This window comes from Cygnus atratus, chromosome 2 (genome assembly GCF_013377495.2).
Source record: "Cygnus atratus isolate AKBS03 ecotype Queensland, Australia chromosome 2, CAtr_DNAZoo_HiC_assembly, whole genome shotgun sequence".
Lineage (NCBI taxonomy): Eukaryota > Metazoa > Chordata > Aves > Anseriformes > Anatidae > Cygnus > Cygnus atratus.
In genome coordinates, this window is record NC_066363.1 from 51,107,825 (window position 1) to 51,128,558 (window position 20,734).

At 36.2% G+C, this 20,734-nt stretch overlaps 1 protein-coding gene across 1 annotated transcript in view; it reads right to left on the reverse strand.

Moving 5' to 3' along the window:
* CDKAL1 (CDK5 regulatory subunit associated protein 1 like 1) overlaps nt 1-20,734 on the reverse strand; it is a 434,104-nt gene that overhangs the window by 76,423 nt on the left and 336,947 nt on the right. The window contains exon 13 of the mRNA XM_035549604.2: nt 16,099-16,161. Coding sequence (XP_035405497.1) covers nt 16,099-16,161 — 63 coding nt within the window. The remainder of the gene's footprint in view (nt 1-16,098; nt 16,162-20,734) is intronic.

Sequence of the window (20,734 nt, forward strand, 5' to 3'; positions counted from 1 at the left end):
TCACCGTAAGGACTTTCTCTACTTCCACAAAACATTTTGATATACAGGCCTAATTTCTTACCAGTCCTGCAGATCTTGCATGTGTACAAATTTGCCAACCAGTAAGAGAAATGTTCCATATCCACACAATGACAGAAGTTCCACATACAAATAAATCATAGCATTGTTTTAGTGCTCCTCCTTCTACCCTTAAAACTACACCCATTGCAAGACAAGAAATTACTAAAAGACAGTATTTATAATGGAATTAAAAAGCACCAAAACCTTGTATATACTCTCACTGAAGTAGAATTTTTTATACATAGCTTCGCACATATACTCTTCTAGATTATTGGGCATATCAAATTATGTGTATTTTAAAATACAAATGAGTGGAGTTTTTGAAAATAACTACCAATAGTATCTGTTTTCAAACCCCCCAAATCCTGCAAGAAATCAACATTATCCTTTGACACAATGTTACTACTAATCAGCATAACAGTAAGAACAGATACCAGTATATTAAATTGTACTGGAAATGAGTCTATTAAAAGTTTTATTCAGCCCATTAGAAGGTTTTTGCTTTGTTATTGGAAAGCTTCATAAAGAATGGAATACACATATAGGAACAGGAGAACTGTAATAAATTTAAAAGTATTTACTACCTATGTTTATTTCAACATAAAGAGTGAGAGTAAGGTCAAAAAAAGAAAGTAACAAAAATACAACCCCAAATTCAACACCCTTTCTTCTCCATATCAAGTCTGTATCACGAAGTGGTGGTGATAAGACACCGTGCAGCATCACTACTACAATGCAAGGTGTATTTCTACAGAAGTAATTGATTGACATTGATTTCAAGAAGCTAAGTCATTAAACCTGCATGGACTAAGATACGATTGACTGGAGTCCTTCACTTGAAAAGCGTAGGCAGGCCTTGCATTTCAGAAAATACAGTAATAAGTTTTTTCACATGGAATCACTTATTGAAAGTCATCAGATGAAAACACCAACAGTCAGTATCTGTGGCTGACAAGTTGTTGTTGGTAATTTTTCTAAGCTGACACATATAACTTTGGAAAGGTACAAAAGGAAATCCAGGGTATAAATGCTCCCCCTTTGGGGATTTCTGTTATCCATCCAGCAGGCCCTGAACTCACCATTTGATTCTATGTACCAGTGTTTAGCTCACAATATCAAAGATTTTTTTCAGTTGTCAGGAAGATGCTTGCAAATATATTTTACCTTTTGCTCCATGTTTTTAAGTGTAATACAGAAGTGAATATGTCCTGATCACATCTTACAAAGTTCAGACTCAACTTTCATTTTCACTGCAGAGCTCTACTAACAACAAGGTATTGGACTGCTCCAGCTTCTACAAGTCTGTATGGTGATGCTGATACTCAAAGTTCGAAGCTTGCTAATGAGAACAACAGGGAGCAGTATGCTTACTGACGGCTTCTTCCGAGCTTGATGAACCAGGCTTTTATGAAGAGCCAACGGGGAGCTTAGTGGATGCTACTGATATGCCTGTTGACAAGAGTTTAACTTTTAAACTTCCCTAACATCTCTGAGGTAAAATGTTATTACAATGATCCAGGCACAACAGAGTGGGAGTTCTGTATCTGGAAGGTGCAAAGCATAATTACTCAAGATCAGTTGTTAATTTTTCAGAGAAATGATTTCAACACTGAGGACAGACTGATTGGTAGTGTGGCTATGACTATTTTCTTTTAAAACCTCCATGGCACACAAATTAAGATGGTAATAATGTAATAATGATTAAGCAGGTTTTGTTTACCCTAATTATTAGCATCTATACTAAATTTAATTCAAATTATTGGTGAATTATGATTCTCTCAACCACAGTTGTCTATTTTAGAAAGCTGTGAAACTGTAAACAAACAAACAAGCCTTCTCTTTAAAATGTACGTACAAGAAAACATGAATGTGTCAACAGGAAAACAATAGAAAAAGGACAGTTTTGCAGAAGTAAACGTGGAAACAAACAAATGCGAGATAAAGAAAGGCACTGAAGCACCAGCACAGTGCTAGACCTTAAGGAGCTTTATATCTTTGTTAAATATAGTGATTGAATTTTCTAATTTTTCCTCCAAAATTGTTTCTGTAGTATGTCAAACAACTTTCTAACATGCCATTAGTTTTCAACCATAAATACAGTTTTAACTTTTAAAGAACTCACGCTAGATGTCTCAAAATAAACCTCACCTACTCTAAAATGACAGCATCAAGCTTGTCAGAAATAAAATCAGTACAGGAAGTTTTGTTTTAGTCGGTGGGGTTACAGGTAAATATTGGTCATCCTTCTGCCCATCTTCCTGCTAAGTCTTAGAAAGAGCTGTTCTGCACCTCAATCTTCAGGTATTTGCACAGGCAAAGCAGAGGGAATAATAACACTTAAAAAAAGATTTCAAAATCACTGCAAGCTCTACTCATGAGAGCACTGAGGAAAATGGGGCAAAAAAAGTAAAAACAACAACAAAAAACAACAACAAAGAAACAACAAGAAAACCTCAACAATAGCCATTTCTAGCTGTCAATGAAAAATCAGTGGCTGTGATGCTTTCACACCGTTTGATTGGTGAGGGAAATCTAAAAAAAAAAGTGGACCCAGTGTGACCAGTAAGTGTGGAACTTGGGGGTATAGAAAATGAGCCTAATTGATTTTTCATTAAGAGTATAAAGCATCACTGTCCGCTGAGCATTTCACGGAGCACTACGTCCATAGCAGGGGAAGGGGAAGGGAATCTAGGGCACCACTGTAATTCCTAACAGAAAAGATTCCCTTGGTCTTTGAAAATCTAAAAGGTGAAGATTAAATAGTTTCTTAAACCTAACATGTAACATATGGTTTCCATGTGACAGGGTATCCTACAGGACAAATTTTCCCCTCAAGTCATATTGTAAAAGACCACAGAAAGAAAGCAACCTAATATGGAGGAGGATAGCTGCTTACCTGTAAATTTGAAATCCAAATAAAAATTTGAACACTTAACAATTGCATATTGCCTGATTAATTGCTGCATATGTATTGGGAGACTATACTGTATTAATATTGCTAGTCCAACAAGTAGTATACCTTAAGTACACTACTGTCAGATTCAGTCAGAAGTCTTCCATATAGCAGATCACTGACTTTTGTATATTGTACATAAAATTAAGATTCTTTTGTTTTCCCAAGATGTAAATTTAAATACAACAATTTAAAAAATGTTCTACACCTACAAAATTTTAAACCTGATGACATTCTGTTTCAGAAACTATTATGTCAACCTATGTTTACACAAGAAGTGAGGAACTATAGTTTAGCACCAAAGCAGTGGAAAGAGAAATTTTAAGATTAACTTAAAAAAAATGAGATGCAAGCATACTTTAGCCAAGTCCATTGTTCCTAACAGAAAGCAATGTCAATATAAGGAAGCAACTATAAACAGCTGATAGAAAGCAAAATAGTTAAAAGTGTAGGAGTAAAACTGAAATATGTATATTCAAAATAGAGATCTAATTATCTGAGCACAAACTGTATGGCAGCACTGTTGCTCCTGTTTGTATGACTGGAACCTATAGGAATTAAATACATAAATACACACTTTTCCATGTACATGTACTTACTAAAGAAATCCTGTCTAAATTTTCTTAGCACAGGATATGATTAATGCAGCCTATCAGAAGCCAGATGGTGCAAAACCAGAGGCATCAATCAAAATGAAAAGACCACTGAGTGCCATCCACAACGATGTGCTCGCAAATGGAATTTCTGGTCACAGACCCTAACACGCAGCGTGCAGAGGAAGCCATAAACATGGTGGCACTGCCCCCAAGGAATGGACAGACACAGATCGGGTTTGTTAGGCAGAATGCTGGAGAAGTAGTACTCACTGCTGTAGGCTCTGAAAAAGACTCTGCCAAGTAAATGCATGAACTTTAAATAAAAAAATAAAAGCAAGCTCTTTAATGAGTTTAATAATGTTTGCACTGATGACAGTATCTGTCAAACTGTCCACTTGCCATTTGATTTAATATGGGATTGTGCCATACATTAACAAAGCAGCTGCCACCGTCTGTCTGACACGTGAATTGGTATTTAATGGCTGTAGCAGCACAGGGCTTATAAATGGTTCATATGTTTAGCTTTATACTAGACATTTTCTGCAAATGTTCTATGGAAAATAAGGTTTACACTGCAATGTAAAACAGTGATGGCTTCTGTCTTGTAAGGTTTTGTAGCAAGCAGTTCTTTTATATAAAAAAATAAGCTTGTAAAAATAAAAGGCATGAGAGAGCATAATTTGCCATGCACACGCCTCATAAATGATTATTAAAGGATATATGAAAACGAACAGCAGTAAGAACACGTATTTTTTCCTGGAAAAAATGACAATATGAAATAAAGACTTAAAGAATTTGTCAGCATGACTGCTTGTATTTGCAACCTACAGGGTTTTATCACAACAACCCTCCTATGTGTGCTACATGTATCAAATTTCATAGAAATACAGTTTAGAAAAAAATCTGTTTTTTAAAGACCTTTGGCAACTACTTGCACATCTTTTTTTTTTTATCTTTTTTAAAATAACCAGATGACAAGGTATGACTATCATGATTGAATGAAGAAAGGGTGAAAGAAAAATTAAGCCTAATACACTTAAACACTTCAAAAGCCAACCTAAAGCAGCATTTGCATGAATTGAAACACCATCTTTAAAAATCAACATTTTAGTTTCTTCAATTGATATTAGCAAATGTCACATTTAATATGAAGAAACTGTAAAAGTCCTGTTCCTTTTTTTATCCTGATGGATCATGAGATACCAAACCTTAAATTTGACATTGGCCCCACATCTTTTAGACTTCAGACACCTTAGAGGCAATCTCTTCAGAATTACAGGAAGAAGCTACAACTTCTTGGAAAGATAATTTTTGAAGTTGGAACCTCTCCAAAATTAGAAATAAATTATAAAGAAGGTGGTAGCCATATACACCTCTCAAGCTGGAGCCTTTCTTTCAAAAATGAATGGAAAGTTGGATAGTTTATTTTATCCATCTTTGGATGGATACAATTTTTGGATGAAGAGTATCTTATGTTCATAAAATAACAAAATACAGAGGAAAAATAATATGAAGAGCATGTCAAATTTAAGAAACAATATATGCTTTGTTAATTTGCATTTATAGTAAAATACAGGTTTGTACCTCTCTTCTTTACTTAATACTTAAATATTAATTATTAATACTAAATACTTATTCAATACGTAACAAGGTCTTATAAAAAGGATGGAGAAGGACTCTTTATTCAGGTCGATAATGATAAGACAAGGGGAATAGTCTTAAACTAAAAGAGGATAGATTTAGAGTAGACATTAAGAGGAAATTCTTCACTGTAAGGGTGGTGAGGCACTGGAACAGGTTGCCAAGAGAAGCTGTGGATGCCCCATCCCTGGAGGTGTTCAAGGCCAGGCTGGATGAGGCTCTGAGCAACCTGATCTAGTGGGTGGCATCCCTGCCCATAGCAGGGGGGTTGGAGTTAGACAATCTTTAAGGTCCCTTCCAACCCAAGCCATTCTATGATTCCTCCTGACACCTATCACTCCTGATACACAAAAGCTCAGTACAGCTAGAATTGAACCATGTGTTTTAGATGTTTCTGCCCTCAACTGGGACATAAACCTCCATGGCATATTAACACTAAAGATTTAACTCAAAGTCTACCGACTGAGTATCAACCCTTGCACTAGGTTTAGAGGTCTTATAACTCTGCCCTAATTTACACAGCTAGAGTACATGTTAGCATCTGGGTAATTTAACTGAAACTTACCAGTTTTACTCACAGTATGCGTACTAAATCACTAGAGGACTGACATCCTTAAACAATCATCCTCCAATTCTCAAAAAAGATTAGCAACTGGTTAAAAAAATGTAGAATGTTTTTCTAGTTACACCTGAACACCAAACGCCATCTCTCTCCTAAGACCATGAGCCCTACCCTGAGACACAGGTAGACTTGAGTGCAAGACTACTGAAAGCATGTTTGTAAGTAGCCTAAATTTCACTGCAGCTAATACAGATGCTTTGATTCAAGTGTCAGTCACCTAGATTTACTACACAAAATCCACATGGTTTGTTAGCATATTCTGCAAACTCCTCCTTCATCTGTCTTTGAATGGAAAGCACTTGAGCTCATGTTGAAAGTGTGCTAGCTGTGCTGTGCTGACGGACAGCAGTAGTACAAGTTTCCTGTGTAGAAAAAGTCCAAATTCAATCTATAGTTTAACATGGTCACTTTACCTGAATTTTGCTTTTACATTGTATGGTAAGTAACCTTTCTTTACTCCCTTTTTTTTTTTTTTAAGTGGAATATAGTACAGACAGTATTTCTGGTTCCAAGAATTTAAACAACAGCAATAGAGGATGGACTCATAGGCAGTGATGACTGTATGAATTAGGAAAAGTGTGATCCCATCCTTCCCTGACTTACTTGAAGTAACAGCAAATTGTTTCTGGATGGTACTTGAAATGAATCTCAATTCAAAGTTCTTGGTCTGTGTGTGTATGCGTGCAACACAGAACACTGTGTTGTGTCTATTCTCTCCACACAAGAGAGGATAAGGAGTTCAACATTTCCATATTTTTTACTGTCATACACAAAGACAGAAAATATACACCTGCCTCACAGCTTTATATCAGTGATTAAACCAAGCTTTTAAACAGGAACAAGGAAGAAGAAAAGTAAATGGAATACGTTCACTCCATGTAAGAAAGTCCAATTATCCCAAATCTTCTGGTAACAAAAGCATTGATGCCAACCTGGGTAACATTTAGAACTTTATATAACACGTCAAGTACGCAGGAAGTCTACAATAATTTTAAAAACAAAACCAAACGTTGGCCTCTAGTAAGAAGATGGTGTGCAGAAGGTACGTCTGTGGACATATGGGGCTCCATAACATATTTAGGAAAAGAAAAACAAACAACAATGGAAGGGCAGATGAAATCAAGTAAATGGAGAGAGAATAAAACATTAAAATCTCAAGAAGATAATAAACCAAAATAGGTAGGAAAAAAGAGAATAAAGAATGTAGACAACATGGAGGAAAAATAGTGAGCAGAGAAGTGGCAATAGAACAAAGAAAGAAGGAGGGGAAAAAGTGCGAACAGTGTCATGGTTTTGGCTAGGATCCAGTTAATTTTCTTCACAGAGGCTCGCACAATGCTGTGTTATGGATTTTTGATGAAAATAGTGGTGATAATACACTGAGGTTTTTAGTTGTAGAGAAGTGTTTACATAGAGCCAAAGACTATTTTTTTTTTTTTTTTTTTTGCTTCTTATGGGCTGCCCTGCCAGTGAGGAGGCTGGGGGTGCCCAAGAAGCAGGGAGGGGACACAGCCAGGACAGCTGACCCAGACTGGCCAAGGGGATATTCCACGCTACATGGCATCATGCTCAGCTGTAACAGCTGGGGTGAAGAAGGAGGAAGGGGGGGACGTTCAGAGTGATGGCGTTTGTCTTCCAAAGGAACTATCACGCATGATGAGCCCTGCTTTCCTGGAAGTGGCTGAACACCTGCCTGCCGATGGGAAGCAGCGAATGAATTCCTTGCTTTGCTTTGCTCGCACCTGTGGCTTTTGCCTTACCCAGTAAATTCTCCTTGTCTCAACCCATGAGTTCTCGCTCTTTTATCTTTCTAATTCTCTCCCCCATCCCACCTGAGGAGAGTGAGCAAGTGGCTGTGTGGTGCTGCCTGCTGGGCTGAAGCACCACAAAAAGGTAAAAGATAATTGGGAAATACAATCTGCTACACACAGCACAGCCAAAAAGAAATACATCAAATAAGATGTTAGGAAGCGGGGGAAGGAAAGACACTCGAACTTGATCTAAACTTGAACCGGCCGTAGAACATTAGTTATATACTCCATTATGCTGCCAAAGGAAGATTAAAGGGAGCTTAAACAAAATTTTAAGATGGTCAACATTTACTTCTTATGATTTCAAGGTTTTCCAGCAACTAATTTTAGAAAATCTGAAATACCTTTCTTTGTCATACTTCTGTGCATCACATTTATAATGGACAAGGAACAGAGGTGAAACAAGACATGCAGAGAAAGGTAACGCCTTCCTTTGCAAAGCAACAAGAGGATTAATCTGCCCCAAATCATTTGTTTTGTGTGAGTTGATAGGATGGATATTTACTGTCCCCATAAATCTTGTCTCTCATTTTATATTTCAGTATTTTTAGAGGAAGAAAATGCTTATTTGATGCAATCTGCTATACCAGCATTTGCATGTTTTACCACAAAGAAAATTTGTGAAGTAAATTACCAATGTTTTCATGATTATTGAATTGAAAAAATGTATAGGTGTTGTGTATCTCATGCAACTGCCACAGATGAAAGCTGTATTTTTTTTCCTTGCAGGGTAACAAACTGCCGTAATTATTTCTACTTCTATTCACACTCTCTCATACTTGTCAATGTCATTTTGATCTAGCCAATTGTCCAAAAAGAAAGACTGTATTTTGGAAGTAACCACAGCCATATGGAGAAAAACTGTTATTTCTGTGCTGTGCAAAGTGATGTGTGCAGAACTTGTTTTCACCTATTTAGCTGCCCTAATGAAACTGCAGTTCACATCTAATAATCAGCTTTTCATTATCATCACAGAAACTTCTCAAACATTATTTTACTTTTGCCACATTTTTCATCACATTTTTTTTTCTTTCTGTGATCATTTTTACCTTTATATCTTGCTCTTTTCCTAATTTTCCAGAACAGTTGTACATTGGGGGTATATGGGAGAGTATGTGTGGATTTCATCAGTGTATTTCTTAAACTTTTCTGACAGTCACTAATGAAGACATTTCAATAATACCTGATACCTTGTTAAACATCTAAGTCTATGCTTCATTATACAGCATTACCTTTGCTTACAGATGAAAATGTGCTTTTACAGGCTACTGTTAATCAGCTTTTAGAAAGGTTTCTTTAGCAAGACATAGAAGCACCTGTTTAACCTAAAAAAGTAAATCTTCCCTTCTGAGTGATAACTGAGGTAACAATCCCAAACAATTCAGTTTGCATCAGACAGGTTTGATGCTTTAAACACTGAATTACAGCAAAAGTTACTGGTACTGAATACAGTTTTAACCACAGCATTAAGCATACACTACCTGATTTTTATATATTTTTGTTTTTGTTCAAATATATTCTTTGTTCAAATATGTTCAAATATATATTTTGTTCAAATATATATTTTGTTCTATATATTAGTTTCCTTTGTGTTACAGATGGCATAAACTTCATCGTAGCTAAGAGTTAAGTCAAGAAAAAGCAGCAGCTTTTCAGGCCATTAGATTTTCTTCACTGTCATCAAGTAATGTTCAAGTATGCCATTAGCACAAGGCCACTGCACTGCTTTTCCAAATAGAAATTGCTTTTCTCTTTCAGTAGTTTTCTTTGAAGCCTTACATCATATCAAGAGCACAAAACAGCTTTATGCAGCCTCCTCCAAAAAGCAGTTCTGAGCACAAGGGAAAGGAAGAGAGAAGAATGGATGTAGGTTACAATAAGAATATTTCCATAAAACGTGGTCGTACCTGACATCTGAGCTATTAAATTAAAACTGAAATCTATCTTGAAGCAGGAGACAGCAAAAGGCTCAGTCTCTTCAGCAATAACCTAGAAATCTTTTTCATCTTACAGAAGAACAATTCAAAGCACCTGCTTTAGGAAATTCAGACTATGGCTTATGTCACAGGCGTTGCAAGCTCACAGTTGCCTTATGATTTAGTACAATGCAGTTCCTTGAATAAAGGGAAAGTGGGTTAAAAGGATTTTTGTTGTTTTTCAGAATCATATGCCCAAGTCATTACCTGAAAAATCTCAAAATGACTTTCTTTTTCTCTTGCTCAAAGGTAAAACCTACATGTTCATGGTACTTCCACCGCTCCTCCTCCCCCATCTTTCAAAACACCCAGTTGGTATCTGAGAAACATCACCGTCTTTATGAAAAATCACAAAAATTTCTTGTTTTCTAGCAGTTCTGAAATAGCTTGTCCCCAGACTCAGAAAAACACCCCAACGTGGTTTCCTTAAACATGCTAGCCTGTATGCCTGATACATGAAAAAACCCGTTCTAATACCCCTGGCTGTGAAATGTCATCTATGGCCAGCAACAAAGAAAGAAGCAGAATACAGCAAAGTCTGGGAAATTAAGAACTACTAAAGAGATATGAGCAAAGTTTACTGAAAGATGTAAGTCTCATCTGCCAGATACATTTAATACTGCAACTGTTTTAATCTTTCGCTAGCTTCTCTCAAGAAAACATTCTTATAGCAACACTTCCAACTCTATAAGCTGTCCAACATTTCAATTTACATGTTCTCTCATGTAATCAAGTCATACCACGCTGCAGACATCTTCAGTTTTCAGGATCTAGTTGACAAAGCAGCTTGAGCAGACAGTGATGCCTGCCATTAGAAAGTTAGCCAACAATCAGGAATTTTAGATTTGTTTATTTCACTAGACATCAGAAATTCTTTTGTTAATTTTACTTCATTGTGAAGAATGCACATGGGGTCCAGCTTCCCTGAACACAGGATAAAAACAAAAGGAAGCAATTCACTGGTAGGGAAACTGGTCCCAGCTGAAGCTCTTAATTTCCCACCTCCCTCTGTTTCTGCACCCCATGGTGCAGCCAGTTTCACCGGTTCCCACTGCCATCACCCCATCACTGTGCCACAACTCACTGTCCCCAGAGGCCACCAGCCATGGATCAGTGGCCAGAAGGAGTGAAGAACTTCACAGGTTTTGCTACCAGAAGCCAGTTGCCTTAATTCCCTCACCCTCCGTCTGGGACTTTCCTCTTGCTGTTGCACATTTCACGTTTCACATGGGTGCCTATGACGATTTCTAGACAATACCACAGCTTTGGGCATCGTATCATTAATATGTTTTGTTACTGTCAATGGATACCACTAAGACCATACTAGCCTTCATATGCAGCGCCAGCTGAGATCCTGGCTGTTTGGTACTGGCTTATGTTTCATTATGAAAGTACAGTTTCATCCTCATGCTTCCTTACACGCTCTTGCATCATTTTTGGATTTTCCTGACTTCCAAATGCCTCAAGTTCTTCAGAGGAGTCACAGAATCCTGCAGAAGAAAAGAATGCCCTGCAACCACAGATTTACGGCTGCTGACATTAGATTACTTATTTTCTGTTAGAAACTGGAGCTAGAGTCTGTGCACTATTGAAACAATTGGTTGAAAACAATTCTTATGGTAAGTCTGTAAGCAACAGCAGACATTAGCACCTTAACTTTAAGGATAGCCATGCATAATCTTGCTATTTTCCTTGAGCCAGTTACATACATCTCTACCTTTGTCAAAGACAAAGGAATACAGGATTCAACTTTTTGCCCATCCCAAATGACTTAACAGGCTTAGAGGTAGAAAAAAAAAAAAGAAAGCTTTGTGCCAATTAATTGTGTGCCACAATACAAGTCCTTATAACTTGCCAATCACACAGGTATTGTCTGTGAAGTTTAAGCTGAGGTTTTTTAACATTTCTATAACACATTAATATGGAACACTTTAAAGCATGAGGCTTAAAGCTTTTGCAAATATTTGATTAGTATTGCATCAATTAGAGCACATTTCCTGATTTTTTTTTTTAAATCCTGAGCAATTTCAGCTATGAAAAAAATCTCTCAAAAAACTCTTTTCAAAAACCATGAACATTGACTGTTTCTTGGTTGGATACAGCATATGCTAAAATAAACCACTGAAAAGACATATAATATGCGACCTTATTTTTTTCATAGCTCATGCCCTATTCTTGAGCAACAGATTCAGGTTGCAAAAGGAAGAATCAAATCCAGAGCTGAGTTTTTAGCACAGAGGATTTCTCTCTGTAACAGCACAACTCAATGTATGGACGTGCCCTAAGTCTCTCTTCCTGGCTATCCTCTGAAGAGGCAGAGCACCAAAATAAATAGCACTTCTGCTATATTCTCTTCTATAAGTAAAAACAGGTTTTTGCACTGCAGAAATAAAGATTATCATTCTAAACAACTGCTCCAGGGATAGACAGAATCCTTACTCATCCAACAGATAGAAAAAAAAAAAGAACTAGGCCTCTGTGCTGGTGGATCTGAACGTTTTCCACATATGGGATCCCGATGCTCCCCAAATCCGTTGTTTTTGACCAAGGAACCTGCTATTACAACTGGTCAAGTTTTAAAAGGCAAACATCATTTGGGAGAAAGACACTATGGAAGTTAAACATCCATTGCAAACAGAATAAAATTCTTGAGGCGTGCAGCGTGAAAGCTCTCAGTATACATACAGAAAAGGTTCAGCAGAAATGGCTTGTGTGCAAACAAGTTTTCATTGAATGAGCTATTAGAAAATTGGTCAGATAATAGCTAAAGGTAAACAACAACAACAACAATAAATAAAAGCATTCCTCAAGTATATCCTTTTTAATTTTAATACACTAAAATCATGGTTGGTAGAGCTTCGTGAGGATCTCATTTCAACTTATTTTTCTGATGGTGCTAGGAAAAGATAAACATGTAAGCAGAAGAGCTGTTCTACTACTAACTAGGAAACATTAGACAGCAGTCAGAACTTGACTCAAGAAAGTCAGGCTACAGATATTCCTACTCTACATAAACACAGGAAAAAGCAAGTATTTCAGAATAAGGAACAGCTTCATCTACAAAGAGAATTCTGTGTGTTCTTACACATATTCACTGAAATAAGATTGAACAAACGGCAAGCAAACAGCCACTTGGAATAGCTTTTAATAATCAAGATGCATACCAACATTTTCAAAATAATTACAAGCTTAGAAACTATGCATTTTAGAATATATTTATTTACTTTGACAATAACAAAAATCTGGGAAAAGCGAGCTTTTCCTATATGTCTGAAGTCAATACATTTCCCAGGCATTCGGGACTGATGCTACAATGAGCCCTGTCGGTGGCACAGTATTTGAAAGACCCCCAGGTTCTGTAGCTGGAGGCTCTGTAACACCATGGTGACACCAGGTGGAACAAAACAGGATCAAATCCCCCTGGACACATATACAATGGAAAGGCAGTTTTCGAGTTTTGCTGTTATATGGTTTCATCTGATCAATGACAAGGGCAGCTACATGGTAAACTACATATATTTTGGTAATAAATAATGCAGGAGCTTAACTACCCTTCATCTGCTATTAGCAGAGGCAGATTTTCTCCCTCTTTTGTATGCCTTTGTCATGGAAGAACTTAAAGGCTATTTCCCCTCTGCTGCTTAATTAAGGCCTCAACTAAATACAAGACTCCACACCTGAAAGTGGAAGGAAAAAGAAATCTTGCTTTCCCTCTCGATAAAAGACCTGGCTTTTCACTTGGGAATGCACAACCACAGACATTTAAAATGTCTTTTATGATGCAGTAATTTGCACCAGATAGGCAATAAACTGCGGGAGAACTTCAAGGAACAGCTATCTATCAGTCTCCTCACTGAGCATAAACTACAATAAAGTTAGTAAGGCTAGTGCAGTCACTCCCTCAGAACATCATTTTCTATTTTAGTAAGTGAAGCACAAATCTGGAAGAATGAACTTTTTCTGATCAGTTTTTCTCTTTTCTATGTGGTACTCCACAAAAAGGTGAAACACTATCAATGCTAGGTGGATAGTCCTGTTCCAGCCACTGTAGTTTATCTGTTTTAACTACTACCAAGCTCTAACTTATCCTTTATAGTTATGTCTTCTCCACTTCTGAAAGGTTCTCAGAGAAAAACCTTTTAACTGACCAAGAATCCTGGAAGCCAGTAATTTAAGTTATTCGCACCATGATCCTGTATCACCAACACTTGAACAAAGCATAAAATCTCTTTTTATATTTACTGAAAATAATCTACGAAATAACAAACAATCCCCCCAAACCAGAACCTTTCTGACATTTAATCAGACAAAACAGAACTACAGTACAACTAGCATAGACCTCCACTTGAAATAACTGTATTTTCAATTAATGTTGATCACTGTTAGATTTAATATAAAAATTAAAAGCCCTTTTCTGGACTGTAACAATTGTGAAATTGGGAGCTAAGATAGAAATAAACAGCATAAAGCAAGAAGCCTGCAATGATTCATTCTGGCCACCACAAATAGGAAGTAGTTAGCAGAAAGAAAACCCTCACCGTCAAATGGAAAATTAGGGAAGATCGTCCTTTTTTTGCATACTTTCATTTGCCCTTTTTTTCCTTTTGCTCTCAGATATATATGTGGAATGTGCTTGAAAACAGCAGAAGAGCAAAGCATCAAAAACCACTCATCAAACAATTGTGCTACTTTTAATATCTTATTATAGGTCCTAAAACAAAAATCAAAAGGGAATATATCTAAGCATTTATATTCAATTTCACATCACCTGATGACTAATTTGTAAAGAGTGCACAAGTCTTCACAACTGAAGCCAAAATCAATTGAGGATACTTTGATATAATGCCACAAAGGATATGAGCAGGAAGGCAGCAGGAGTTACAAATGGCCAAGGTCCACTAAAAGTGCTAATAAAAGAATAATGGAATTTCCTTGTACTATGAATAAAAAGTGTTTGGCACAGAAGAATTTAGACATGGAGAAGAATATCAAAGCTTCTGGTTCATCAGTTGCTTCTACTTATTAGAAATTAATTAACTTACTATTACATTTAACTTAAAAAGCTTCAACTCAGAAGAACAATGATCTAATTCAAAATCTTGTTACACTGATTTCCTTTATTCTTCATGTTTGTCAATTTTCACAGGCCCTTAACATCTGCTTTACCAGGTCTTGCAGACAATGAAAGCCTATCTATAAAAAAATAGTTCAAACTGATGGATTTAACTTGAAATGATATATAATTATTAAAATTATAGAAAACCTACTGTTTGACATTTTTTTTAATGTAAATGTTTAAGTAGATCGTAACTGTAGAAACAACTTGCCTGATATATTTAATCCATTAATATTTACAGAATGTATTTCTTTCTCACAGATGTACATATAGTTACACACACGCACACTTCTCATGTGTTCATACATATAGATAGGTGCACATACATATGCACTTCTGCCACCTTCTTTCCCCAATTATAAAACTCAGCTCTTTTTACAAATGTGTATCTATGTATGCATACTTGCAAAATCACACACATTTTGCAAAACAGAAGCAGAAAGAGTGATCTCATACTGCTTATAAATTGTTGAAGGATCTAGTGTACTTGCTTAAAAAAACCAAGCCCACAGATTGATCCAAGATTGGAGAAACTCCCTGAAAATATTTACAAGCTTTCTTAACTCTCTCTTCAAAATCTGCTTAAGGCATTCTTTTGCATAATGTCTGCAAAAAAAAAGCATGACGAATAGTTATAGCACAGAATGCTGTAATCGCTGCCTTTTGACCCAATTTTATTGTCTCTGTCTCCTGGTACTCCAAAATCTTCTTGTAACTGCTTTAACTCTTTATTTTACAATCGCAAGGTTCTTTGGGAATTGATCTTGTTTTCTCTCCCCTATGGTATGGGGTATAGTAACAATGTTTCCCTGATTTTACAAATCAGGATCAAGTAATAATGGCAATGTGTATTTTTTCCTCTTCCCCAAAACAACCAACAGGCTGTTAGCAAAGCAGCACCTTCCAGTGACAGCTTCCAAATCAATAGATAATTCATTAGTTTCATGTATCTCAGGGCCTAATTGACACAACAAGCTAACCAACATACTCAAGGGTAACAGTTTCTGAATAGAGAGAAAAAAGAGGGGCATCAGATACCACATACGATCACTTTACACAATTTAGTGATAATCTATAAATTATGCTTCTAGGAGGTTAATGCAAGTCATTGATTTCAAAAAACAGAAAATGCAACTTTTCAAGCTTGGCTTCAAGAAACAAAAAAATTTTATATGATAGAAGAATTTAAATAACATGAATGCCTTAACGCTTTCAATTTTATAATTTCCTCTAACTTTTGAATAAAAATAATATCAAATATAGCTATCATGAATGTTTGGAATTATTCTTAACAAGAAATGTAGGTAGCATATTTTTTCTTACCTTATGATCATATGGATTGTATGAATGAAACAGCTGAGACAGATCCTTTGTTCTTTGTTTTTTCTGAAAAGTAATATTAATAAACTGTATTAGAAAAGTTAAAGGAAAAAGAAAGAGACTAGAGATTTAAAAAGCTGTGTGCAGGTACAAACACATTCTATCCCCACTTTGTTAATGGAATTGAAGAGCAGTGTATGCAGATTAAGTATATTAAATATCACAGGAAATAATTAACATATATATTAACAATGCTAAGAACATATCCTTCATAAAAAAATAAATACTAATCTATGGAACATCAGTGGAATGTGTAAACAATTCAGATTTGTTTTAATTTCTGAACAATAAATCATAAATAATGTTTTAGAATATAGATAACAAAGCCTGAAGATTAGGCTCGAATCATGCAAAGACTTGTCTGCTATTCTAGTGTTTACTTCCAGTCTTGCTTTATAGCAGATTAGGTTTAAAAGGAAGGTGGTTTAAAGAAGAAGCATATATTATTTTTCTATTTCTTTTGATGCTAATACTCTCTTTGCCTTGATTGTGGAAAATTAATAGGTGGTATGCCATTTAATGCTAAGGCAAAGGGTAGAAGCTCTTTCTCTTAGGAACAAAGTTCAAAGACAAACCCTGCTTAATCCAGCTTCTACTGAAATCAATGAAAGACCTTTCAGTGATTTCAGCAGATGTTAAATAGAACTCTCTCAGCTGCATCCTATGGAGTGGCGGCAAAGGAAAAAACATTCGTCATCTTTAATACAGGGATGAGTCACAAATAAGTTCAGAGTTTTGTTATGTCAAAAAGCATGTTGACTTAATTCATAGTTCAGAAAGGCAGAGCGCTCTACGTCGGAAACCGTAAAGAGGAGACAACAACAAGAACTCCTTGCTTGCAGTCTGTACTGTTGTCTTGCTTTAGCCATCACTTCCACAAAAGCAGTTTTCCAACTAACTGGTAGGATCTAGTCATGTTTCTAGCATTCCGTGAACTAAATATACAGCTGCATGACTACACTTCTGGAAACCATAGGACAATTTAGTAATTGTTCATCATGTATTTCCTTTCCTTACACTGTTTTTACTTTAAGTGAAATGTTCAGATACATACATTTAGTCACAGAGGCAATAGCTTTAGTTACTTGTACAAATTTATGACAGCTGGATATTTCTGAGTCATTAAAGGCATCAAACTAGTGACCTACTTCTGTGAGGTCACTAACTCAGTTATGGCTGTTAAGTAGTCAGACAATCTCTTGCCCCTGTTCAAAGAATGGTGAATTTTCTTTTCAGTATGAGAGGGTTATTTCTCTTATAGACAATTCTATTAAATTCCAGTAAGTAATACCTAACAGGCCTTGTTTCTGTGAGTTTACTAAGCAACAAAACTTTAAAACCAACAAAACTGATATTAATAAACATGTTTTTGTTAGTGTAGAATTTCTCAGCAATCCAACATGCCTTTGCCAAAGAAAAGATCTCCCTTAGTAGAGGAATCTTGGCTATCTAGCCCCCATTAATACCTGTTTTATCTCCAAAGGAAAAACAAAAAACAAAAAACATTCAAATGAACGCTTCATGTAGCACAACCCAAACTCCATCTCCACCCTACAACTTCATTCCTTGTACAGTTATGCACAGCAAAAATGCTTAAAATCCAATAAAAGCACTGTAAAAGAGATTTGGAGAAATGCCATAATAAATTGAATAGAGATACCACAATGATTATTTTAAAGTTTCTTAAAATTAATTTAATGTATAATCATGCAAGAAGTAGACAAAAGCATTTGAGTTTGGAATCTAGAGACCTCCACTAAACTTTCTAGGAAAAACAAACAAAATCAAGAAAAAAAAATGTATAATTCTTGCTTTTTCTTACTGAAGACTATTTCTCTCATTTTGAGTGCAAACAAAGTGATTTTGAGTATTTTTATTGAAATAGCTTCAGTAAAAATCAGTGAAATTTTATGGTCTCATCCTTCACTCTCACACTATGTCCAAACTGCCAGTTACACACTCACATAGACAAGATGAAGAATGAAGGTGCCATCCCTTATACATCTTCCACTTTTTTTTTACAGGAAATCACAGTTTCTTTCCTCACTCACAAAAGGTAGAAGTTTTGCTTTATTTTGTTTGTTCCTTTACAAAAGGAAAATGCTCCTGACTGAGAAAATGCTGGAAATTCATGAAACAGAGGAACATGGAATGGAGCTTCCAGAGACACACATGAATAAATGTTCCCAGAAAACTCCCACGATGTCCTGCCTGCTTAGTTAATCTAAATCTAAACAGTATTTGACTGTTTTTTAGGAACTTTGAATGTGATGAGACAAAAATGTTTTAAACACAGAGTTAAGGTTGACTAGCGGTAATTTATGCCTTTCTAGAACACCAAATTCACATCTATAAAAAACAGATATAAACCGTTTTAAAACAGAGAGATCAAGAAACAGGCATGGAATTCACACTGCTATAATGGCAAACCCTTCAACTCCTACCATAGGCATTAAACATAAAGTATTAACAGTAAGTTTTTTGAAGGGAGAAAAGGCATGGTTCCCATCTCACCTGCAAGCAGAGCAAAGCACAAGAGTTGCAGCAAAGCAGGCCTCTCCACAGCTAGACATGACAGGAGAATAAGGAGACCAGAAGCCTCTTCTCCTTTCACTGCCTCCAGTGGACTGTTGGAAGCACTAAACGTTTGTCTTTCTTGTAGCTCGAGCCCTGTGTTACTGCCTAGTTAAGTGCATCTCCCCAAAATTTCTTTCCCTGACACAGCTTGACTCCTGCGCATCCTTCCTGAACTACTTGGCCAACAAACCTTTCATGTTTCCTTTTGGCCAATATCAAAATGTTTTTTTTCCCTCTGTCTTCCTGCTCTTTCCCTTTGGTGTTCTGATTGCCCATTCCTTTGTTCTGTACCAGTACTGCTGTCACAGTCTCCTGGTTAAAAACAAACAAACAAACCAACAACACTCCAAAAAACCTTCAGAATTTAGGCAAATGTACTTTCCCACCATTATGCTCTGTGTACAGCAGCACTACTGTTTTCAAACACCCTCTTGGAACTGCACAAGATATCTTCAAATTTATTATATTTCTGAAAAAATATATATATATATTTTGAAATTCAGCATACAGATAGGCACGTGGTATTTCCAAAAATGAAAAGACCAGAGCCTGATAGCAGCAATAGGTTGTAGTTCACTTCTGTATTTCTGCCAGGTTTGCCATATATTGATAGTGTGTATTCAGTGTATCAGACCACAGAACATTTCCTTAAACCAAGGTCCTCTTGGCACTGAGTAACTAGCAATACTCTTAGCCAGTCTGGCTGTGCATAATTTTGGTGCAGGAGCATTTGACATGTAGCACTCCAGAAAGAGACACTATTCCTCCGAAAACTTTTCCAATAGTGGTTTCCCAGGGGGACAGTAAGTCACGTATCACTTGAGCGAAATATCACTGGTCTGATGAAGCCAGTAAGGGCTCAGTCTGAGAGCTGGGCACAATTTACTACTTGTAAACTGATGCACACAGAGGTGCATGACGGTGGGATTTTTTGAAGCAGAGCAGTACCTTACTAACACAGGAAGAAGTGCTTTCCCCCAGTGGACAAGGCTGCCTGTATCTCTGCTCTGTAAAGCAGCTCACATGCCGGAGTCAGTGGCAGCCCAGCAACATCCTCCTAAATACACAGCAAACAAAAGCCTGGACAGAAGGTTCCTTGATGCATGGATGTGATACAGGGGTAGGGGTTTTGATGGGCTGCAAAATTCTGATGATTCAATCCTGTGTTGACTTAAATTTTAAATGTATAGTCCTTACTTTGTAGCACTTAAATTTAGGGAGATGAGGCAAATTAAGCTTCTTTTTTTTTCAACATGAGATACAGACAGGCATTCAGATACTATGTTAATACGGGTCATTTAAAAAAAATATGCATGTGAGCATGCAAACAACTTTTCACTTTCTGTTTCAATACATTTTTAAAATGTTATACTGTACAGGAGATACTTTTTACTGCTGCCTTTAAGTTGAAGTATGGAAAAGCTTGATGAAGAATAGATGAAAGTGCAGTTGCAGGACTGAGTTTAATACTGTAAAATCATATATTTTACACATAAGTATCCCCAGACAGAAGGGCTTCCCCAAGTGAAACAAAGCTGTTGCATATGAATTACTTCAATCTTTCTACTAAAATACAAGTAAGTAATCAAGCACTTCTCAAAAGATAGTGTCTAATATGCAGTTATAATATAAAAAGCCAACATCAGCTAATGATTTTTCTTACAACATACATAGATAATGTCAGTATCAAGAAAACAACGCATCATAATTTCATGATTATTTTTTTCTTGTAAGCATACAAGCATATAACACATTTTATTCTAAATATTTTATTTCTTTGACTGATTTTCTGAGCCTGAGATAGTTTCTGAGATCTTATTCATAACATTTGAGGTTTTAAAGGGGCATTGGCCATCTGAGATGCACATTATATGTTTAAAATATAGCATCGGTAAAGGATCCTTTTAGTCCCATTTGGAATTATAAACCAATAAAAGCCAAGAATAATGAGATTCTTGTGGTTTTACTTTTTTCCCTGTGCACTGATTTATGGTAATAATGA